The 25,539-nt window shown below is 40.4% G+C and overlaps 1 protein-coding gene across 1 annotated transcript in view; it reads left to right on the forward strand.

Annotated features, from left to right (window-relative positions):
• The window catches only part of LOC116273016 (ribokinase-like), a gene marked incomplete at its 5' end in the record, with an annotated part of 80,840 nt that overhangs the window by 15,460 nt on the left and 39,841 nt on the right, over nt 1-25,539 (forward strand). The window contains 3 exons of the mRNA XM_031661955.1: nt 410-574; nt 12,664-12,755; nt 17,744-17,932. Of these exons, the coding sequence (XP_031517815.1) occupies nt 410-574; nt 12,664-12,755; nt 17,744-17,932 (446 nt within the window). The remainder of the gene's footprint in view (nt 1-409; nt 575-12,663; nt 12,756-17,743; nt 17,933-25,539) is intronic.

A 25,539-nucleotide genomic window follows, 5' to 3' on the forward strand; every position in this document is an offset into this window, starting at 1 on the left:
CTACAGTGTCATACGAGTTTATTCCTATTTATATTCGTCTCTATAGCATCTGTCATTTAGGATTCAGAACCTTTACCACATACATATACCAGCTATTTTCTATAGAAGAAATGTTTAAAGTATGTTATATGTCATTTCTCAACTAATATTCTTTATATATAAGAATATTGGGAAAATCTTTTTAAGATTTTGCTTAAGGTGATCAGAATAATGTGAATCTTACAGAGATATTACAAAACATACATTTGGAACTCAAAATTCAAGCTGAATAACCTAGAAATGTTAAAATTAATACTTACAACACATTTTGTATAATGACTTTACAAGGGTGATTGTATTCATAACACTGCAGAATATCATTGCTTGGCTTTGTTTAGTTTTAATATAAATAGGTGGAATTTCTTTATAGGCCAGAATATCATTGTCATAGTGGCTGGAGCAAATTTACTTTTGAATACAGAGGACCTGAGGGCAGCAGCCAATGTCATTAGTAGAGCCAAAGTCATGGTCTGCCAGCTCGAAATAACTCCAGCAACTTCTTTGGAAGCCCTAACAATGGCCCACAGGAGTGGAGGTAATTATACATATTTGTCATTGTTTCTATAAAAGCTTTTATCGCCATCTTAAAGTTAGCCGTCTTAATTTTAAGTTAAGCAAAGCAATACTCTTTCTGTAGTAAAATATTCTTTCTTCCATCTGTGAGATTCATAGTCTTGTGGTTCTTGATAATGTTAGAGAACCTTACAAACGGTTAAAAAAAAAACATGAGTAGCATTTCCAAAATCCCTCCATATAAATCTTCAATGTAGTTGGAAGAAATGGTACAAGTAGAATTAGAATTCCTGTAATCCCAGCTACTTAGGAGGCTGAGGTAGGGGAATCGCTTGAACCCGGGAGGTGGAGGTTGCAGTGGGCTGAGATCACATTGCTGCACTCCAGCCTAGGTGACAAGAGCAAGACTCCATCGCAAAAAAAAAAAAAAAGAATCCCTGAAGCAGCCGCTTGTCCAAGGTACATATTAGGTGGTGAAATGTTTTCTACTCTGAGAAGCAGAGGTCAAGCTGCATGTCATACATACAAATACATACATACATACATACATACATACAAATACATGCATACATACAAATACATACATACATACAAAACTAACTGGGGCAGCCCAGTTACTTTTTGACAAACATCTCTAGGAATTGAAGATTAGGTTTTTTTCTCCTTTTCGTAAAACTTTATCATTTTCAATAAACAACAAAAGATTGTTTATATGTAATATTTTCTATGTTATCAATATCCATTGACATTGCCTCTTTTGTTTGACCTTTGATTTTGGAAATTTTCAAACCTACAAAAGCAGCAGAATTGTACGAGGAAATCCATCACCCAGCTTCCAGTTATCAACCTGTAGCTAATCTTGATTCATCTGCTCTCCCAGTCACTCCTCTTCTCTCACCTCCAGCAAATAACAGACTTTTTAAGAATCCAGATAATTTCTTTGTTTGCTTCTTTTTCACCACTGACTAGTGGGGAAAGCATCTTCTGAATTAAAATCCCATTTCTGTCCCTGTCAGCCTGTGGTCCTAGCAGAATTACCTGATTTGTCTGAGCCTTGTCAGTAAAATGCATATAGAAATACTCCATCTGCAGAATTGTTCTAAGGATGGAATAAAATAAAATATGATGCCAAGCGTGGTGTAGTACATGGTGGTAAATCCCAATTTTTTTCTCTTCCATCCACTTCTCTCTTTAAAGTTAGGATAATATCCTGATCAAGCATCATTTGGTGAAAAAATTCAAAATAAATAGTAGCCACTCTAACATGATGACTTCTTGATGTTGTGGCAATAGTTCTGTGATTTTTTTAAGAATAAAGTAGAGAACCACATTGACTTTTTCTCAAGATACAAAACTAAAAAGAAAAAAGAAAAAGAACAGTGTGTATGTGTGTGTGTGTGTGTGTGTGTGTTTATATAAGTGATTTCTCCCAAAGTGTACAGTGTTCTACATAGAAATAAATGGAAAATAAGTCAGTGAAATGATTTTGTGGAGAATTTTTAAATGTTCATCCTGATTTCACAAATTTTCCTCTTGGCAAAACAACATGCTGTGGTAAATTTTCACTGACATTTAGTGTATTTTTAATGGACTTGAAGCTGTCAGAAAGAATTCTAAGCCAAAACCCATTTGGTTCCATTTTCTCAGAGTGTCACAGTAAAGTCTAATGCTTATGGTTACGCATTCTCTGCACTGTGCCCATCTCAGCAGAGTGATGTGAATACAGGGTGCCACCCTGCTCCTGCTCTTGTCTTTCTTTGTATAGATCAAAGCGTATTCTCGTGTACTTCTGTTTTTTTCCTACTATCCCTTGCTGCTCAGAGATCACTGTTTCCTCTGTCCTAGTCTAGTTGCCTGTTACCTACCCAGCTTGTGAAGGAGAGAAAGGTACGGCAGCCACAGTTGAGGATCTAACCTTTCACAGGTGAGAATAGAGTAATCCGGATGGGCAGGCAGCCTACCCTGGGGCTGTCATTGGGTTGGGTCCAGAAAGGCTTCCTCCATCCCCTTCCGTGTAGCTCTTCCATTTGGGAGCTGGAGGACCCAGGGCAGCAGGAAGGTGGGTAGGTAACAGTGGGTCACAGACCACTTGGCCTACTTCACACTTTTACTAAGAGCCAGCATGCCTTGCTATTAATTCTGCATGAACTTCCTTATATAATAATATCAGAAATAGTAATATCATGCATTTATATGTACTTTACAGCTTACGAAGTACTTTCTTACACATTTTATCCTCAGAAAAACCTTATGACAAAGATATGGCAGGTAGTGTTCTCTCAGATTAATGGTGAGAAGACTGAGACTGAGAAGTTAAGTCATTTGTTCAACCAGTGTCACACTTTAAGTTATGGAAACCATGATTTCAGACTCTAAGACCCAAGTTCTGTCTCCTAGTTTAAACCGCACTTCAAACTGCCACAACCCATTGATTCCAACAAACTGAGCCTTTATGAAGAGTATCTCTAGAAAAGTCAAGTCCATAAATGTTAACACTGTCCAGCACGTGGCCTAAGCTTTATGTGTTTTTCTGCCCAAGAAACAGAGAAAAGGCTCTAAAGTGTTTTCAGCACTGTGACTCCAACAGAACACATACATGGGTGCGCGCGCGCGCACACACACACACACACACGCACACAAGCACACACACTCATCTGTCCAGAAGTCCTCCAGTCAGATGGCTTTCTCTGGCCAAGTCAGCTGGTCCCTATTTGGTAGATACTAACCAGATGCAGCTTAGATTCTATTCCATGAGGAGGGTATGTGTGTGTATGTGTATATGTGTGTTTGTGTGTGTGTAATGTATCATCATTCTCATATGCAAGAAGAGCAGTATCCCAGCACTTTGGGAGGCCAAGATGGGCAGATCACGAGGTCAGGAGATTGAGACCATCCTGGCTAACACAGTGAAACCCTATCTCTACTCAAAATACAAAAAAATTAGCCGGGCATGGTGGCGGGCGCCTGTAGTCCCAGCTACTCAGGAGACTGAGGTGGGAGAATGGTGTGAACCCGGGAGAAGGAACTTGCAGTGAGCCGAGATCGCGCCACTGCACTCCAGCCTGGGCGACAGAGCAAGAGTCCATCTCAAAAAAAAAAAAAGAAGAAGAAGAAGATTGGTATAATGAAAGGAGAGCATTGGTTTGGGAATCATGAAATATGGCTTTAAATTCATAATCAGCAAATGGGGGATCTCAGTCAAGTAAGTCAGTTCCTCACTGTGGACGTCACTTTCTTCTGTGAAACCAGAATTGGGCTGACAGCTCTCAGGGTTCTTTCACGTCACTTTGGACTGATCCCAGAGCAGAGTGGGCTTAATGATCTCTTAAGCATTGAGCGCCCTACCCTTTGCCCCAGGAAGCTGCCTATGTGCTGAACAGCATTATTCCATCTTCAAGAAAGATGATAAAGTCATCATCATCATCATCGTCTATGGGTTTTGTTATCACAGTTCCATTATCTTTACCTCTTACAAGTAGTGAATTTTGAATTAAGCACATTGTATAACTAGATTATGCTAATATATCAGTCATGAAAATCCAGAGGAAAAGATCCCTACATCTTTGAATATACTGTCTCAAAACTCTCTGTCTCTATCAAAATGAAAGCATCGATTTTAAAGACATAGCAGCTACAACACCAAAAATCGGTAGCCCTGTATAGCCCCCATCCTCACCAGGCCACAATGCTATGAGGTAGGCCCACCAAAGAGCTAATGCTGCAGCTGCTTGTGATGAAATTATGCATGTTGGTTCTGGTCTTTATATCCATTTCCAAGCAAATGGAACAGTACATGAACAATTATAAATAATTGAGATTGTAAAATTGCCAAAGTTAAATTATCAGTATGATACAAAGTATCTTTTAATGCCACTTAGTCCTTTTGCCTTTGGCAAGCAAAACTTCTTGTCTGGTCATCCAGACTTTCACAGTGACATTGTCCAGCACATAGCCCAAGCTTTGAGTGTTCTTGCTGCTCAAGTCACAGAAAAGAGCCTCTGGAGTAATGGACAGCAAAGCCAGTACTTTGAGTATCCCAACATGCTCGCAGTATCTTCACTTAGGGTGATTTTCTTCCCTGGTTTCTCTGAGCTAATTATTAGGGCCTTCCTAACTGTCCAGCCCCTGCCCTCCTTGACAACATCATAAAGAGTTTCTGCCTCGTTTTCCTGCCTTTTAGCCTATACATCTGCTCCTCCAGGCCTCACCAGTTCCTTACTGACATTATTGTGCTATCCATTAACATGCAGTTAAGATAACTAGGAGTTTAGTTCATCTGACACTACAATTAATAATAATTACTGTTGGGTGCTGCCAGTCACCTCTGCAACTCCAAGTTACTCCATGGTACATTCTGTGTTCTCTAGCTCTGCCTGGTCCCAGGATGACATAATGGCTTCCACCTTGTCTATTACAGATTTGCATTCTTTGATTAGCTGCATCTGCTAATTTATGTTTCTTTCATCGTGGTAGAGTATGCTTATTTGTGGTAGCACAAGCCGAGAAGAATCCTTTCTTTATGGCAGTTACACTTTTCCTCTAAATTTAGTTACTAGTCAGACTCTAAGCCTATGTATCCAGTTACTATTGAAGAATGCTGTCCCTCAGTAAAGTACAGGCAAATAAGATTGATTTTTATACAGTATTTACAGTAAAATTATAGAATTCCTTATTCTAGCAATTGATACTTAAATTTTAATGTAATTTTTTCCTTAAAATTTGTTTTTATTATAGAAATTTTCAAATATATATAGACATACAGAGAATAGTATGGTAAACCTATCTATACTATCATTTAGCTTCAACAGTTACCAACATGTGGCCAGTCTTTTTCTCTACTTTTAAATTCAATCTTTTGTTTTAGACACCGTGGGGTACATGTGCATACTTGTTTTTGTTTTGATTTTGTTTTTCTTGTTTGTTTGAGATAGAGTCTTACTCTGCCCACCCAGGCTGGAGTGCAGTGGCATGATCTCGGCTCACTGCAGCCTCCACTTCCCAGATTCAAGTGATTCTTATGCCTCAGCCTCCAGAGTAGCCGGGATTACAGGCCTGCACCACCACACCCAGCTAATTTTTGTATTTTTAATAGAGACGGGGCTTTACCATGTTGGCCAGGTTGGTCTTGAACCCCTTACCTCAGGTGATCCACCTGCCCTAACTTCCCAAAGTACTGGGATTACAGGCATGAGCCACCGTGCCGGGCCCTCATATACGGATTTGTTACATAGGAATATTGCGCCCAGGTAGGGAGCATAGTACCCAATAGGTAGCTTTTCAACCTGTGCCCCTCCCTGCTCCAGTACTCCGTAGTGTCTGTTGTTCCCATCTTTCTGTCCATGCATACTCAATATTTAGCTCCCACTTATAAGTGAATACATGTGGTATTTGGTTTTCTGTTCCTGTTTTAATTTGATTAGGATTATGACCTCCAGCTCCATCCATGTTGCTGCCAAGGACATGATTTCATTCTTTTTTATGGCTACATAGTATTCCATGTGTATATGTACCACATTTTCTTTATCCAGTCTACCATTGATGGGCACCTAGGTTGATTCCATGTCTTTGCTATTGTGACTAGCATGGTGATGAACATACAAGTACATGCTTCTTTTTGGTATAATGATCTGTTTTCCTTTGGGTGTGTACCCAGGCATAGGATTGCTGGATCAAATGGTAGCTCTATTTTAAATTCTTTGAAAATCAATCTCCAAACTGCTTTCTACGTGGCTGAACTAAGTTACGTTCCTGCCAACAGTGTATAAGTGTTTCCTTCTCTCTGCAGCCTCACCAGCATCTGTTGTGTTTTGACTTTTTTTTTTTTTTTTTGAGATGGAGTCTTGCTCTATCACCCAGGCTGGAGTGCAGTGGCGCGATCTCGGCTCACTGCAAGCTCCATCTCCTGGATTCACGCCATTCTCCTGCCTCAGCCTCCCGAGTGGCTGGGACTACAGGCACCTGCCACCATGCCCGGCTAATATTTTTGTATTTTTAGTAGAGACGAGGTTTCACTGTGTTAGCCAGAATGGTCTCAATCTCCTGACCTCATGGTCCGCCCGCCTCGGCCTCCCAAAGTGCTGGGATTACAGGTGTGAGCCACCATGGCCAGCCCTTGACTTTTTAATAATAGCTGTTTTGATTGGTGGGAGATGGTGTCTCATTATAGTTTTTTTTTTTTTTTTTTTTTTTTTTTTTAGTATTTATTTATTTATTTATTTATTTATTTTTTAATTTATTTATTATTATTATACTGTAAGTTGTAGGGTACATGTGCATAACGTGCAGGTTTGTTACATATGTATACTTGTGCCTTGTTGGTGTGCTGCACCCATCAACTCGTCATTTACATCAGGTATAACTCCCAATGCAATCCCTCCCCCCTCCCCCCTCCCCATGATAGGCCCCGGTGTGTGATGTTCCCCTTCCCGAGTCCAAGTGATCTCGTTGTTCAGTTCCCACCTATGAGTGAGAACATGCGGTGTTTGGTTTTCTGTTCTTGTGATAGTTTGCTAAAAAAAAAAAAATTATAATGAGACAGAACAGAGTCCTCAGAAATAATACCACACATCTACAGCCATCTGATCTTTGACAAACCTGAGAGAAACAAGAAATGGGGAAAGGATTCCCTATTTAATAAATGGTGCTGGGAAAATTGGCTAGCCATAAGTAGAAAGCTGAAACTGGATCCTTTCCTTACTCCTTATACGAAAATTAATTCAAGATGGATTAGAGACTTAAATGTTAGACCTAATACCATAAAAATCCTAGAGGAAAACCTAGGTAGTACCATTCAGGACATAGGCATGGGCAAAGACTTCATGTCTAAAACACCAAAAGCAACGGCAGCAAAAGCCAAAATTGACAAATGGGATCTCATTAAACTAAAGAGCTTCTGCACAGCAAAAGAAACTACCATCAGAGTGAACAGGCAACCTACAGAATGGGAGAAAATTTTTGCAATCTACTCATCTGACAAAGGGCTAATATCCAGAACCTACAAAGAACTCAAACAAATTTACAAGAAAAAAACAAACAACCCCATCAAAAAGTGGGCAAAGGATATGAATAGACATTTCTCAAAAGAAGACATTCATACAGCCAACAAACACATGAAAAAATGCTCATCATCACTGGCCATCAGAGAAATGCAAATCAAAACCACAATGAGATACCATCTCACACCAGTTAGAATGGCGATCATTAAAAAGTCAGGAAACAACAGGTGCTGGAGAGGATGTGGAGAAATAGGAACACTTTTACACTGTTGGTGGGATTGTAAACTAGTTCAACCATTATGGAAAACAGTATGGCGATTCCTCAAGGATCTAGAACTAGATGTACCATATGACCCAGCCATCCCATTACTGGGTATATACCCAAAGGATTATAAATTATGCTGCTCTAAAGACACATGCACACGTATGTTTATTGCAGCACTATTCACAATAGCAAAGACTTGGAATCAACCCAAATGTCCATCAGTGACAGATTGGATTAAGAAAATGTGGCACATATACACCATGGAATACTATGCAGCCATAAAAAAGGATGAGTTTGTGTCCTTTGTAGGGACATGGATGCAGCTGGAATCCATCATTCTTAGCAAACTATCTCATTATAGTTTGATTTGCATTTCTCTGATGATGAGTGAAATGATGAGTAGTTTTTCATATGTTTGTTGGCCCACTCGTATGTCTTCTTTTGAGAAATGTCTGTTCATGTCCTTTGCCCATTTTATTTATTTATTTATTTATTTATTTATTTATTTATTTTGGAGACGGAGTCTCACTCTGTCGCCCAGGCTGGAGTGCAGTGGCCGGATCTCAGCTCACTGCAAGCTCCACCTCCCGGGTTTACGCCATTCCCCTGCCTCAGCCTCCCGAGTAGCTGGGACTACAGGCGCCCGCCACCTCGCCCGGCTAGCTTTTTGTATTTTTTAGTAGAGACAGGGTTTCACCGGGTTAGCCAGGATGGTCTCAATCTCCTGACCTCGTGATCCGCCCGTCTCGGCCTCCCAAAGTGCTGGGATTACAGGCTTGAGCCACCGCGCCCGGCCTTTTGCCCATTTTTTAATGGAGTTGTTTTTTGCTTGTCGATTTATGTAATTCCTTATAGATTCTGCATATTAGACCTTTGTCAGATGCATAGTTTGCAAATATTTTCTCCCATTCTCTAGGTTTTCTCTTTACTCTGTTGACCATTTCTTTTGCTATATGCAGAAGCTGTTTAGTTTAATTAAGTCCCACTTGTCAATTTTTGTTTTTGTTACAGTTGCTTTGGGGGACTTAGCCAAAAATTCTTTGCCAATATCGGTGTCAAAAGGGTATTTTCTAAGTTTTCTTCTAGGATTTTTATAGTTTGAGGTCTTACATTTAAAATATTTAATCCATCTTGAGTTAATTTTTATATATGGTGAAAGATAAAGGTCTAGTTTCTTTCTTCTGCATATGGCTAGCCAGTATTCCAGCATCATTTATTAAATAGGGAATCTTTTCTCTGTTGCTTGTTTTTGTCGCACATGGCCAATCTTGTTTTATCTGTATCCTGCCTCATGGCTCCCTACCCTGCACTGCCACCTTGGATTATGTTGAAGCAAAACCCAGATGTTACACTTCATTTTTAGTATACCTGTTTTTTGATGTAAGGTACTATGTTTTTGTTTTTGTTTTTGTTTTTGAGACAGAGTCTCACTCTGTCACCAGGCTGGAGTGCAGTGGCGTGATCTCAGCTCACCGCACCCTCTGCCTCCCAGGTTCAAGCGATTCTCCTGCCTCAGCCTCCTGAGTAGCTGGGACTACAGGCATGTGCCACCACGCCCAGCTAATTTTTGTATTTTTAGTAGAGACAGGGTTTCACCATGTTGGCCAGGATGGCCTTGATCTCTTGACCTTGTGATCTGCCCAACTCAGCCTCCCAAAGTGCTGGGATTACATGCTTGAGCCACCGCGCCCGGCTAGATACTGTATGTTTTAAGAGTGTTGTCTTTGCTACATACAGCACTTAACCTGTAGTCAAATTTAGTCCCATCAGTTTTTTATAACTAATGGCTCATTAGTTTAGTGAGAAACCTCTCCAACATTTTTTTCTTCTGTGTAAGTGTATAAGTGTAAATACACATATAGTTATGTGAGTTTGTTATTTGTTCTTATTAAAAAGGGAGAGTAGGCTGGGCATGGTGGCTCACACCTGTAATCTTAGCATTTTAGGAGGCCAAAGTGTGAGGATCACTTGAGCCCAGGAATTCAAGAACAGCCTAGGCAACATGGCAAAACCTCATCTCTACCACAAAAAGAAAAAAAAGAAAAAGAAAAAGAAAAAACTTGCCCAGGCGTGGTGATGGGCACAGTAGTCCCATCTTCTTGGGAGGCTAAGGTGGGAGGATCACTTGAGTCTGGGAAGTGGAGGTTGCAGTGAGCCAAGATTGCACCACTGTACTCCAGCCTGGGTGACAGAGCCATCTCAAAAAGTTGGGGGTGGGTAGTACAAAACTGCCTTGTTCACTTATAAATAAATTATAGAAGTCTTTCTTTGACAAACAGAGATCTACTTTACTCTTTTTAACAACTGTAGTGATTTACATCAGGCATGTGTCATAATTCTTTTTTTTTTTTTTTTTTTTTTTGAGACAGAGTTTCGCTCTTGTTGCCCGGGCTGGAGTGCAATGACGCGATCTCGGCTCGCTGCAGCCTCCACCTCCCGGGTTCAAGTGATTCTCCTGCCCCAGCCTCTAGAGTAGCTGGGATTACAGTCACGCACCACCATGCCCGGCTAATTTTTGTACTTTTAGTGAAGACAGAGTTTCACCCTGTTGGTCAGGCTGGTCTCAAACTCCTGACCTCAGGTGATCCACCCGCCTCAGCTTCCCAAATTGCTGGGATTACAGGCGTGAGCTACCGAGCCCGGCCTATGTCATAATTTTTTAAACTAATCCCCTTTAATAAATGCGTTGGTTTCTTTTTGTGTTTTCTATTGCAAACAGGGCTATATAAACAACATTGTATATCATCTTTGTATGCTTATGGATTTCTATAGGATGGGTTTAGAAAAGGAATTGCAGGACCAGGCATCTTTTGAGGGAAAAAAATGATCCTTTAAGAATGGCTCTACCATGTTGTTCCACACTTGTAGCTTACTCTAATCTGTGCTCAAATGCTGATGAATGTGCTAGGCGAGCAGTTGTTTCCACTTAATGCTTGAGGAAAATTGGGAACAGTATATTGTTCTGAAAACCTAAAAAGTTTAAGTGATGTGTTAGAATATGGGACAATGAGAGTCTTTATGTGTAATTGACATCTCTAAGACCTCTCAGAAGTGAGAGAACCAATGAGAGAGACTGTTGCCAGGCTACAAACTCCAGCAGAAGGCAGAAGAGATGGGTGGACAGGCGAGGGTGTTGGGCTATCTGTAAAGGACAATATAATAACAGTAATAATCCTTTACATTTGTACAGCAGATTAGAGTTTACACTAGGCTTTTACATCCGTTTTCTAATTTAAGCTGCACAATAACTCTATACAAAAATCTGAGCAGCCAAAAATATACCATAGAATTTCTGTGGGTGGACATTCTGGATTCTAAAGTAACAAAAATGTGGGAATAGTGTTAGCCTATACTGGACAAGACCCACTGACTGAATCAAAATGCTTAAAATGTTAGGTAAGACCAAGGAAGGTGCAGAAGTAGAGTAGATGTCCTCACCAGGCTGAAGTAGTAGACAGTTTTCATTAGCCACATGCTGATTAGTCCCCAAGAATGTGGAATGGATTAGTGCCAAGCTGGCTATGTGAGAGCCGCCTGGAGAACTTGTAAACATGCAGATTCCCTGATGTTACCCCCAGAGATTCTGATTCAGTGGGTTTGAGGTCAGTTCGAGAAATTAGGCATTTTCACAAGCTCTCCTAGTGATGCTGATATGCAACCAAGTTTGCAAACCACTGTTCTTGAAGTTTCTGAGAACTGCAGCTAGAGATTTTTACACTATGGGTCTATAGTCAAATGAGACAGCATGCAAGTCAGTGGACCTGGGTTGAGAAAAAGAAGACTAACCAATCTAGTTGAGTACTCAAGTGAATAAGTGCTTTGACAAAGAAGGAACTTCCTATGAATGTAATTTCTAAAGACTTGAAATATACATATCTACATTTACAAAGTCCCAAACCAAAGGGTGTTTTAAAATATTGTGAATTGTCACTGAGGCATGTGTAGGTGTGGACAGAGTCCTGGCCTAGAGAGACTGCTTTTTTTAGAGTGGACCAAACTCTGAACTTAAAGCCAGAGGACCCTGAGTAGGGGTCCATCTTCACTGTGTCCCAGTGTATAACCTGAGATGTATGACCTCATCTTTCTGAGCCTCATTTTCCTCCCTCTGAAAAATGACCATGATATTCTCATTTCCCTGTGTCTGCTATTCCCATCTATCCTTCTCTTGTAGCCTCTCAGTCTGAGCTAGCACCAGCCTCTGATTGAATTCCTCCTCCTTTCTCAATCTTTTTTTTTATATTCCCAGATTGCTCACAGAAGCCAAGAATGTCAGCTTTTGTGTAAGTGCATATGTTTGCAGGAGTAATTGTGATATATTTGGGAGACATACATAGGTGTATAAAATATGCATATGCACATGAGCTTCCTGCTTACTGTTCCCACCAGGAAAGTTCTGAACCTTTCGTTGTTTATTTCCTATCATCTCCTTTTCTTCCCTGGAAAATGGATTTATGAACTAGCCTTGAAACCAAGCCCTTAAAGTAACCCACAAAAATGTCCACCAGCCTGTTCACATTCACACATGTACTTTCATGCCACAGCATTTTTACTTTTCTCTAATGTTCTTGTTGCCTTTGCCTTAACTCTACAATCACATTGACTGTAATATTGCTGTTTTCCCTGGAAGCTGAAATGTTGTAAAGTGCAAAGTAGAGAAAATGGAAGTAGGGAATTGGTACCCAGCTGTCGTGGAAACTGAGATTTCAGACTTTTCTCTACATCCGTAACTAAGTGGATATTTAACCAGATGAAGACAAAAATGAACTCAGGGATTTTCCCTACTGAATGTCTGTAAATGCACCATGTTAAAAATGAAAACTAATAATCACCCCCTTTTCCATTCCTTTGTAGTGAAAACATTGTTCAATCCAGCCCCTGCCATTGCTGACCTGGATCCCCGGTTCTACACCCTCTCAGATGTGTTCTGCTGCAATGAAAGTGAGGTAAGGGTGAATTGCTTTGCTTGTTCTGTGAGAAACCAAAACTTCATGCAAGTGGATAAAGCAAAGGGGCGGAACTAACCACATCAATTTGATGACGTGAATTCTCAGGCATGGTGAAAACGGATTTTTTCAGTTTACTGGGGTGTGGAGAAAAGGAAATTAGTAAATCCTAGGGGGAAAAAAAGGATTCTCTGAGTCACTTCCATATTCTGGCACTTATCAAACCTCAGTTAATTTTAGTCCGTTCCTTGCCCTCACACTACTGGTGTTTTGTTTTCTAATTATTTCATATTCTGAGGACTATATTAAAGTTGCCAGGTTTAGCAAGTAAAAATGCAGGATGTCCAGTTAAATTTGAATTTCAGATGGATAATAAATAACATACCTAACAAGTTTATACTGTAAAATTACCTGTCATTTATCTTAAATTCAAATTTAACTGAGCTTCCTGTATTTTATCTGGCAACCCTAATTAGTGTACAACTCCTGGAGGATCTGCTACATCCAGTAGCAAAGACCCTGTGTCATGATGTATCATCTGAACAGACTATCTATCAACTGGTACAGTAAGAAAGGATATTGTACCACCCTTTCTTAAATATTGTTAGGAAGAAAATTTCAATATTTCTCCTTTTTTATACTCCAGACAGCATTAGAACAGAGCTCTTGCCTGTCAGTGGGATGCAGGTGTACACACTGGTGAATGCAACATGGAGAGAAAGAAATTAATGAACCATAATAGTTAAATTTCCACTTTTTGTTTTTGAGACAGGAACTCACTGTGTCACCCAGGTTGGAATGCGGTGGTGTCATCATGGCTCACTGCAGCCTCTACCTCCCAGGTTTAAGCAGTCCACCCGCCTCAACCTCCCAAGTTGCTGGGACCATCATGCTTGGCTAATTTTTTAATTTTGTGTAGAGACATGATTTCGCCATGTTGCCTAGACTAATCTCAAATTCCTGGGCTAAATCATTCCTCCTGCCTCAGCCTCCCAAAGTACTGGGATTACAAGCATGAGCCACTGCACCCAGCCTAATTTTCCATTTGGTTTAAAGGCTGAATGAAGGCTTTTAGGATTTCTTGACCTGCTTTCTTGATAATTTCATCTCTCAAAACATAGAGGAAACAAGAAAGAAGACTGCTACAAGGAAACTAATTTTAACAAACCACAATAGGTTATGCAATATTTTTGAGCAACCACCATGCTAGGAAGAAGGAATTGTGGGAAATAGTGACCATTTCACAATAAGAGGTTAGAGTACCCTCAACTGCCAAACTGGCCTAAATTTTCCTGCTAGATACTTGAAGAGCACTCTATTTATTACTCAAATGCTCATCACACCTCAAATTACTTATTCATTTATTCTGTCTTCTCCATTCAATTACAAGTTCTATGAGGTCAGAGACATCTGTCTTATTCACTGTTGTATCCCTGATGGCTATCCCTGTGTATATAGTTATCTGTTGCTGCATAATAAACTACTTCCAAAATGTACTGGCTTACAACAGCAATAATTATTTATTGTCACTCCCAGTTTTTGTGTGTCAGGACTTCACACAGGGGATAGCATGATTTGACTCTCCTGCACAATGCCCCAGGCTTCAGTTGGAAGACACAAAGTCTGAAAGCTGGAAGTTTTCTTCACTCACATGCTTGACAGTTGATGCTGGCTTTCGGCTGGGGGCATAATGAGGTTGTTGGCCGGAACACGTAAACATGGCCTCTATGTGTGACTTGGGCTTCCTCGTAATATGGTAGCTGGGTTTCAAGATCCAGCTTCCCGAGAGAAGGAGACACCTGACAGAAGCCATATTGGCTTTTGTGAGTTAGCTTCGGAAGTAACACGGCATCACTTCTGACTCATTCTATTGATTTAAGCAGGAAGGTCCACCCTAGTACCCCACCCCTTACTAGAAGATTGTCATTGGCACAGTGTAAAACCAGGATTTGTGATATGATATAGGTTAATACAGTTATCTTTGGAAAATAACATCTGCTACACTGTACCTGCACATAGCTGGCACTTAGTAAATGCTTATGAAATAAATAAATGAAAGAACTCTGGTGTTTAAGGAAATTGGTCTCAGAAACTTAATAGAAGAAAGAAAAACATTAAAAGCTTAATGTTCTGGGGCCAGGCGCAGTAGCTCACGCCTGTAATCCCAGCACTTTGGGAGGCCGAGGTGGGCAGATCATGAGGTCAAGAGCTCAAGACCAGCCTGGCCAACATGGTGAAACCCCGTCTCTACTAAAAATACAAAAATTAGCTGGGCATGGTGGCACATGCCTGTAATCCCAGTTACTGAGGAGGCTGAGGCAGGAGAATTGCTTGAACCACAACCTAGGAGGCGAAGATTGCAAGAGCCAAGATCGCGCCACTCCACTTTAGTCTGGGCTACAGAGAGACTCTGTCTCAAAACAAAAAAAGTGTAATGTTCTTATTGATGAACTCTAATCACAGCAATAATGTAAATTCATGCTTATGATACTCTGCTCCAAACACAAACCATTGATATGTAAATATTAATGGAGACAATGAAAAGATACTCACAAGCTCTAAAACAAGATAAATAAGTCCACAGATCAGAAATGGAACAGCCTCACAGAGCATTCAGCCCTTGATATGCTGGCTGTACACCAACCCCAGAAACAGGCAGAGGTGGCAGGAAGTTCACCCACTGTGAGTCATGGGCACTAAAAGTGTGCCACTTATAGGTGGCTGGAGCCGAGCCCACGGATGGAAACCATACATGCTAGACTGTGGCTCCCCGCTAACAGTAAAAGGTGGAGGAACCTGCTACCCCTGCTGCCTGAAGCATATTTAAGGCTCCCAACCTGAGGAGCTAGCAGGACAGAGACACAGCCTCTGACCAAGAAGTAAACCAAGCCAACCACTGACTTAGTGACTGGACTGGCAGTAGCTCCAGAAACAGCAGAGCAAGAACTCCCTATTGCCAATATAATACCTGGTTCTGGTTTAGAGACTCTTGTGTGCCTGGCGGAAGCTACTATAAAACCACTGAGGGCCAGGCACGGTGGCTCACGCCTGTAATCCCAGCACTTTGGGAGGCTGAGGCGGGTGGGTCACGAGGTCAGGAGATCGAGACCATCCTGACCAACGTGGTGAAACCTCATCTCTACTAAAAGTACAAAAATTAGCCGGGTGTGATGGCATGCGCCTATAGTCCCAGCTACTCAGGAGGCTGAAGCAGGAGAATCGCGTGAACCCGGGAGGCAGAGGTTGTAGTGAGCTGAGATCTCCCCACTGCACTTCAGCCTGGATGACAGAGCAAGACTCTTGTCTCAAAACAAAAACAAAACAAAACCAAAAAAAAAACACTGAAAAGGAGGCATCAACCAGGTAGGAGCTGAGGTGTGACAGCTTTCCAACTCACAGTGAACAAAGTGAGCCTGCAAATGAAAAACATAATGCTATGAAGTTCACGCAGCACAATCAACAACCTACAGATGAATTTGCCCAAGATGAAATTCATATAATAAAACTCAGCCAGGCGCCATGGCTCATACCTGTAATCCCAGTGCTTTGGGAGGCCAAGGCAGTTGAATCACATGAACCCAGGAGTTTGAGACCAGCCTGGGGAACATAATGAGACCTCATCCTGTCTCTACAAAAATAAAAGATGAGCTGTGTGTGGTGGGGCATGCCTAGAGTCCCAGTATGTGGGAGGCTGAGGCAAAAGGATTGCTTGAGCTCAAGAGTTTGAGGCTGGAGTGAGCTGTGATCATGCCACAGCACTCCAGCTGGAGTAATAGAGCAAGATACTGTCTCTAAATAAATAAACAAGGCAAAAAATACTTTAAAATAGTGTAATTAAGATTAACATTCATTATGAAAGAAGAAAAAATTTTGTGAAAGAAACACAGAATTGAAGCAACAACATGCGAATATGAAAAACAACCAATTAGAAGTCGTGAAAACCTAAATGGTCATGGAAATGTTTTTAAATCACTCGGTAGAAAAATAAGCATTAGAATGGAATAAAAAATTAGTACATTGAAAGAGAAATTGGGAGAAAAATATGGATCTTGTTGAGCTCCCTCATTTTACAGATCGTAATTGATGTGGGGAAGGTCACAGACTGAGTGAGTAGGAGAGGTCTCCTGAATGCCAGGGCATTGCTTTTTCTGCTACCTGTCAGTACCTCTCCTAATCTGCTTCCATCTTCTCTGGCAAAAACAAAAGAAACGAGTAGTCTGCAAACATGGAAAGCAAAAACTGGAAATTTGAGAAGAGGGGTTATGGCCCAGGAGAGGCTTGGAAGAATTATGTCCTTAGGTGCCAAACTTACAGGTGCAATTTATACCAAAATCATTGGCAGTGGCCCTTTCCTTTCTCCTTTCCTGCCTCTCCTCCAACCCTCCTTTTTTTTTTTTTTTTTTTTTTTGATAGAATTCCCTTTGTTGCCCCTAACTCTTTGTTAAAATTATTATATGTGCAGAAAAGCTGAATGAACAACTACCTTTCACCTAAACATTTGTTAACATTTTGCTATATTTGCTTTTCCTCTTCCCTGTGTGTACTTAGTTTTGTTTTTGTTGAAACGTAAGTGAAAAAAAAGTATTTTATTGTTGAGAATAAGTTGCAGACAACATGATACCTCACCCCAAATACTTTGGCATACATCTCCTAAGAGGAACCACAGTACCATTATCACACCTAAGAAGATTGTCAGTAATTCCATACTATCATTTAATATCCAAGCCACATTCAAATTTCCCCAGTCGTCCCAAGAATGTCTTTTATAGATTGTTTTTGTCATCACTGTTATTGCTTGAAATGTCTTTTATAGGTTGTTTTTGTCATCACTGTTACTGCTTTATTTTCCTGTACCAGTATCCATCAAGGTTCCCATTGCATTGGTTATTACAAAAAAGAAGGGAGACATTTTCTAGAAAAACAAATCTGGAAGTGGATCCGGGTTACTTATTTTCACCACTGTTTCTGTTGACTTTTGTGTGTTCCAGGCTGAGATTTTAACTGGCCTCACAGTGAACAGCGCTGCAGATGCTGGGGAGGCTGCATTAGTGCTCTTGAGAAGGGGCTGCCAGGTGGTAATCATTACCTTAGGGGCTGAGGGATGTGTGGTGCTGTCGCAGACAGAACCTGAACCAAAGCACATTCCCACAGAGAAAGTCAAGGCTGTGGATACCACGGTAAGTTTTAAAATTTAAGAATCATGTTTAGCCCTTGAAAATTGTGACTTAGTAGCTAATTAGATGCCGCACCTGAATTTTTGGATAATGAAATAAAGGCCTAGTAAGTGATATGGTGAAAGAGAAGAACAACCAGGCAGGGGAACTGTGTTTTAATCCCTCTCTAACTCTCTGTGGGACTTCATGCAAGCAACTTGACCTCTCTGAGATGTTGTTTCCTCATTCATAAAGTCAGAATAGCAGTAAAATTATACCTGTATTACCTATATTCATTCATTTATCCAGTCATTCATTCAACAAATAGGGATTTGTGGAATACCTATTATGTCCCAGATATATGATAGTTGCTGGGGATATAGCAATAAATAAGGCAAAGTCTCTGCCCTTGTAGGGCTTAGATTCTAGACAGTGAACAAGTAGCTGTGTCTTACAAGCTTCTCATGTGAAATGAACAGCAAGGAGCACTGGTTAAGCAGAGATCATTCTTTTAACCAACAAATTCTAGCAGCTAACATTTACTGCATGCTTGCCGCATCTCTTTTGCATACATCTCATTTAATCTTTAAACAATTCTGTGGGACAGGTATTGTTTCCATTTTGCAGATGAAGAAACTTATACAGGATCACATTGCTGGTAGGTAACAGAGCTGGAGATTCGAAACTAGGCATATGGACTCCACACAGACATGTTTTGTGTAAGGTACTGTGCTAAGGACCAGTGTGCTAGGTGAACAAGCCATGGCTACAGAGTAGGAATAAAAAGGAAACAAGTTAGAAAAAAGACTCATGGTTCCCCTAAAGCTAGGGAAACATAAATTGTTTGTTTATTGTTAGAATTCAGAAGAGCTTGCCGGGCGCCACTTCATGCCTGTAATCCCAGCACTTTGGGAGGCTGAGGTGGGCAGATCACGAGGTCAGGAGATTGAGAACATCCTGGCCAACATGGTGAAACCCCGTCTTTACTAAAAATACAAAACTTAGCTGGGCATGGTGGTGCACACCTGTAGTCCCAGCTACTTGGGAAGCTGAGGCAGGAGAATCACTTGAACCCAGGAAGCGGAGGTTGCAGTGAGCCGAGATTGCACCGCTGCACTCTAGCCTGGTGACAGAGCAAGACTCCGTCTCAAAAAAAAAAAAAACAGAATTCAGGAGCGCGGACTAGAAAAGTAAGTAAACTAGACTTGAGGAAGAATAAACATTTTAGGGCTTTTATTTAGAAGAAACAGATAATTATTCATAAAATATATTTTGGTTTGTTTTTATGCTTAAAAGTGACTTCAAAATGTGGGTCATTATGAAAAAAGAAGGCTGAGGGGATCTGATGAAGTTTTGGATGTGAATATACTTTGAAAAATATTCAAGTGCAAGAAATGGTTATGTGACATGAAATTAACATCCTGGTTGCCTTTCAAAATGTGCTTTACCAGGTATTTGATAAAATGTGCTTGGTGTTGCTATTGTCTTCATATTTAGTCATTTCTGAAACTATTAGTTTATTTTCTGTTTGTCAAGGACAAGAACCTGTATTTGAGGGGATCCTTAGTTCTGAAATCGATCCTCCATTAGACTAACACTACTTTAAGTCCTGACCTAAAGTGAAAAGACTCTATGCATATCTCCTGCTAAAAGTGAAATGAGAGTTCCTCAAAGACCTACATAGATGCACAGAAGTGGCTCAGCCCCTATTCTCGGTGTCCATGTTAGTTACTACCCCTTTGGATTGTAAGCACCAGAAGCACAGCTCAGGCTTATGCAGGAAAAAGGATTTATTTGTTGCATATAATTGCAAAGTGTAAAGATATGGCAGAATGCAGAGGTTGAACGGTGTCATCCAGGCAAGTCAGGTCACTTGCTCGCTGGCTCCCTCCCTGTCAGCTCTGCCCTCCTCATAGTGGGCTGTGAGCTCCCTGCCCACACTGTGCCTCATGTCATGTCCCTGTCCCTGGTTTCAGATTCAAATCACTCTTATCAGAAGATAGGGAAGTGGATGCTGACAAGAAAACAGTAGAATGTCTAGTGTGTTTTAATATATCTAGAGATTTTTCATTTTCTTGCAGAATTTGAAGATGAACTATTAATTAGTACATAGGAAACTGAGGAAAATGTTTAAGTAAAGCAAATTTTCCCTTCTAGGTCATCTAGAACCTAAGGGGAAAAAGTATGATGAAGTGAATATAATCTTTGTATATGACGTGGCTATAAATGCTATAAATGCATAGTCATAACAATGTAAATGCCAATTCTAGATCTAACCAAAAATGGAGATTAAAGATGGGAGGATAAAGTGAGTGTGCATTTGCACATGGGGGGACATAAAACTAAACGCTCATCTTCCATAATTGGAACTTAAGAGATAATATCTAAAATTGACTTTTTTTTTTTTTTTGAGACAGGTTCTCACTCTGTTGCCTAGACTGGAGTGCAGTGGCTCTATCTTGGCTCACTGCAACCTTTGCCTCCCAGGCTCAGGTGATCATCCTACCTCAGTCTCCTAAGTGTCTGGGACTACAGGTACACGCTACTGTGCCTGGCTAATTTGTATATTTTTAGTAGAGACAGGGTTTCACCACATTGCCCAAAATGGTCTCAAACTTCTGGGCTCAAGCAGTCCGCCCACCTCAGCCTCCTAGAGTGCTGGGATTATAGGCAGTGAGCCACCGTGTGCAACCCTAAAGCTGGTTTTCTAAAAGCAGTATAAGTTTATTGCCAGAAACATCAGATAATTACCAGAAGAAACCACTAAAAGAATTTAAAGTATTTGCCTCATGAAAATGGGAATGGAGAGAGATTGGGCATTTATACTTAAACCTTACATGAGTCCACAAAAACTTGTATGTGAATGTTCATAGCAGCATTATTCATAATAGCCAAAAATTGGAAAGAACCCAATATTTATCAGCAGATGATGGATAAACAAATTGTGGTATATCCATACAATGGAAAATTATTCAGCCATTAAAAAGAATACTGATACATACAACAACATGGATGAAGCTCCAAAGCATTATGCTAAGTGAAAGAAGCTAGATACAAAGGATTATATATTATGTGATTCCATTTAAATGAAATATTCAGAATAGATCAATCCATAGATACAGAGCATAGATGGGTGGTTGCCAGGGACTAAGGGGAGGAGGAATGGGGAGAAACTGCCTAATGGGTAAGGAGTTTTACTTTAGAGTAATGGAAATGGTTTGAAACTAGATAAGAGGTTGGTGATTATACGACATTGTGAGGATACTAAATGCCCTGAGTTATTTATGTTAAAATAGGTAAATTATTAAATAATTATTTTTTAAAAGGAATGAAGTACTGATTCATGCTATGACATGGATGCACCTTGAAAACATACTACTAAGTAAAAGAAGCCAGGCATAAGAGGTCACATATTATGATTTTATTTCTATGAAATATCCAGAATAGGTATTATAAATCCATAGAGACAGGAAGTCAATTTATGGTTGCTGGGAGGGGATGGAGAGTGACCACTGATGAGTATGGAGTTCCTCTTTGGGGTGATGAAAATGTTCTGGCATCAGTGGTAATAGTTGGACAAGCTTGTGGATAATACTAAAGAACACTAAAGCATACCCTTTTAAAGAGTGAATTTTATGATGCATGAATTATATTTCAAACAACAACAAAAAAGCTCCACCTAAGCAATTCACTCATGAATGGATATTCGTGATAAAGACTCTCCACTGAATTGCCCTACTGAATATACGTGAGTGGACTCTCGGCATCCCCCAGGTGGAGCAGCAGTGACACTGACAGGAACCAGGGTAGTGATTTTCTGGGTCTAGAATCTTCCTCATCTTTTTTATGCTATCTTCGTCCTCTCATCCAGCACTTTCATTATTAAAATTCTTACCTGTTCTGCACACAGCTGTGCAGCCTCTTCGTAAATCTGATAAAGAGAAGATAATTCACGTGGTGAGTGAGAAGCTCCCAGGGAGGCATTTTCTTCTGAACAAATGAGCTCTTTCACTTTTCTGTGAGGAGGGTATTACTTGCTCTCAGTCGGTATGTAACCTTCTCGCTTTTCTCTTCCTCCTAATCCCTTATTAAAAAGTCAGGGGTGACATGGATAGTGGAAACATCTTTAGTTTGTTGGCGTGTTGTCCACTCAAGGCAGACAGCCTGCCCTAGAAGAAGCCATTTCCCGTTCTACGTCAGTGCTTCTGCAGACTGCTATATTCAGTTTTGCCTCACTGTTAATAGTTGAATATATCACTTCTATTTTTACATCTGTTTTTCCCGTTGTACTAGAGTGAGATGGTGGCAGTAGCTGCAGATGTCCTCAGCTCAGTTTGGAAGACGTGACAGATGTGTCTTTTCTCCCATTTCTACATGTTATCTGAATCTCAGCCTCCAAATGACAGAGCGTGCATGTCCGCCCGCTGTTCTTCCACCCTGAATGTTAAGGGGTTTGCCTGCTTGCGTTTAGGATTGCACTAAGCACTCCATAGTCAGAGACACACACCTAAGCATAGTATATTTTAGGATTGTGCTACTGTGATATATTATAACATTAGTTATCCCTGACTTATAAGCACTGAAATTCTTGACATATAAATTGCTTTTCTTTATGTAAATGGTTAAGTCCTGGAATCTACAATAACACTCTCAAGAATTTAGTCCATAGGCTAAATCTGTCTTCTCAAGAATCACTCACTCTGTAATAATGCATGGGTATGTAAGTAAACTGAGAACAAACACAAGCCAGGGGCACAGGAAATATATCTTTCCTGTTCTTTATTCTCCTTTCTATCCTTCACATTTGAGTCCTGTAGTGTTCAGAGTTGCTGATGAGGCACTAGGCAGTGGCAGCCAGCTGCATGGGTGTCCCATAACTACTCAGGGCTTGAGAGTTAACTCTAAATTAGGATTGCACCAGTAAGAAGTAGAGATAATTTCTGTTAAAGTTTGCACAGAAGCACTTTCTTAGGATGAGGTGATTGCTGGGGCTGGCTGGTTACTCACAGGTTTCCCAGGTGACCTCTTGTATTCCTCTCCTCCTGGGTTCTGGCCCACAGCCGTCCCAGCTGTCTCAAGGATAGGGTTAATGGATCAACCTCTTAGGCCCCATCCAGTCTGACAGTTCAATCTTTGAAAACCTAGCATCTGAGGGGCCATTACTCCCGACTTGGTGTGACCTTTCCTCCGCCCTACATTCTCCTCTCCCCACCGTTGTCACTTCCACCAGTGGAAAGTCAAACTAATATTACAAAATGTACTTAGAACTAATGAATTGAGGTGATCTCAAGAGGTGTTTCTCAAAGCAGGCAACCTGAGGCCCTGTTCCTTGCTTAGCCATAGTCCTGCTGGGAGGACTGAATACTCAGCAGTTCCTGCATGAGCACTGCCAGTACTAGTCTCCGTGACTCTCCTTGAACTGTGTTTCCCCAGCAGACTATTCTTCTTCTCCTCATCTCCTTCTCTCTGATCAACATATACTTTCTTTGCATGTGGTAATTAGTTGAGTTTCTGAGGGGATTTGTGGCTCAGAAGCCATTTTGTCCTTGAATAGAGGCTTTGCACATTTCTGTCCAGAAGCTTCTGTTATAGCCAAGATGTTTTGGTGTCCCTTACTGTTGATTGGCAATACTTGAGAAAGGGCTGGGTGAGTAAAATAATATGGTTTAAAAAAATGGTCAAATCTTAGCTGCTGAAGAGGTAACTGTAAAGTAATAAGGCTAATTTTGAACTGCTCTGTCAAATGTTTTATCCAAGAACTGTTTCCTTCAAACCTTGACTTTAAGAGACTTACTCTACTGATACAGCTACTACTCAAAGTGCCTTTGGAAATCGTCTGTCAGAATTGCCTTGAGAGCCTTCATTATCCCCTTTATTCCACTAATCACTTTTTCTACTTGTGAAATTAATACATATTTTAATGTTCAAGGGGGGAAGGAGAGCAGCAACACAGAAAGGTATAAAGAAGAAAGTCAAGTATCCATGATCCTTCCACTTAAAAGTAATCGTTAACCTTTGGGTGTAAATCCTTCCAGATTTTTTTCTCTGCATAGTCATATACTTTTGAATATCTACTTACAGACAATTTGAACATTTGCAATATTATAGGATTAATATGTGTAATTGCACATATTACAACCAAAAAATTACAACTAAAAAATAGTGTAAATACAACTAAAAAAATCAAGTATTTCTCTAGAATAATATAAATAGGCAAGTCACTGAAGAAGAAATATGAAAAAAATAAATGAGACAATGCTTAACCTCATTAGAAGTCAGGAATATATACATTAACATAACAGTGAGGTCCTCTTTATTGCCCATAAGGTTGGCCAAAATTAAAATTTGAGAATGTTTCAGTCCAAATAGATCACAAAACAAATATTATACAGTCACGTAATTATGGTGGGAATGTAAATTTCTACAGTGTTTCCAGAGGGGCAGTTTGACAGTACTAATCTTTTTTTTTTTTCTTTTTGAGATGGAGTTTTGCTCTGGTTGACCAGGCTGGAGTGCAATGGCTCAATCTCAGCTTGCCGCAACCTCTGCCTCCCCAGTTCAAGCGATTCTCCTGCCTCAGCCTCCCAAGTAGCTGGGATTATAGGCGTGCGCCACCACTCCCGGCTAATTTTTTGTATTTAATAGACACAAGGTTTCACCATGTTGGTCTGGCTGGTCTTGAACTCCTGACCTCAGATGATCCACCCACCTCGGCCTCCCAAAGTGCTGGGATTACAGGCGTGAACCACCACACCCAGCTGACAGTACTAATCTTTAAAATATACCTTCCCTTTGAAAACAGTAAATCTTGGCTAAGCATGCTGGCTCACACCTGTAATCCAAGCACTTTGGAAGGCCGAGGCAGGAGGATTACTTGAGGCCCAGAGTTCAAGACCAGCCTGGGCAACATAGCAAGACCCTGTCTCTATTAAAAAAAAAAAAAAGAAAGACAGAAAATAGTAAATCTCCTTCTAAGAGTCTGTCCTACAAAAATGCTCACATACACGAATATTTGTACAAGAATGTTTAATTCAGCTTTGTTTGCAATAACCAAAAATTGAGGTGTATCTTCCTAATCATCAATAGAAAAAGGGTAAATATTAATAATAATGTAGTGCCATTTACTTGAAAGTAACTCTCTAGCTATCTCTAAGTAAATGCATATTTTAAAATCTGGAAAGAACCTCACCAGCTGTTATGATCATTATTCATGGGAAGGGGTATAGGCTGGGGAGAAGGTGTTATAAAGGGGGACTTCTGTCTACTCCATACTCTACTGAATTATTTGAGTTTTTCCATAAGCCTGTATTTTTCATTTATTACTTTGTAATTTGAAATAAATATGACTTTGGGACATGGCCAAAAGCTGTTTGGAGCCATATCTAGCAAGTAAGATCGGTGATACCATTTCTCTGAGGGTGTACTGGGCATTATCCTCACAAAGAACCTCTCAAGCAATTCATAATCTTCATATAACTGAGCCGAGGAGCTCCTTGACGTAGGATAACCTCTGAATGGATAGACTCCTGGTGCCAAAAAGATAGATCTCCATTACCTTCCTATTGAGGGCACTTAAGGCTCCGTCAGTCTGGTTAGTTTATTATATACTTTGACAGGTTTTTTTCTTAATC

This window comes from Papio anubis, unplaced genomic scaffold, assembly GCF_008728515.1.
Source record: "Papio anubis isolate 15944 unplaced genomic scaffold, Panubis1.0 scaffold309, whole genome shotgun sequence".
NCBI classification, from domain to species: domain Eukaryota; kingdom Metazoa; phylum Chordata; class Mammalia; order Primates; family Cercopithecidae; genus Papio; species Papio anubis.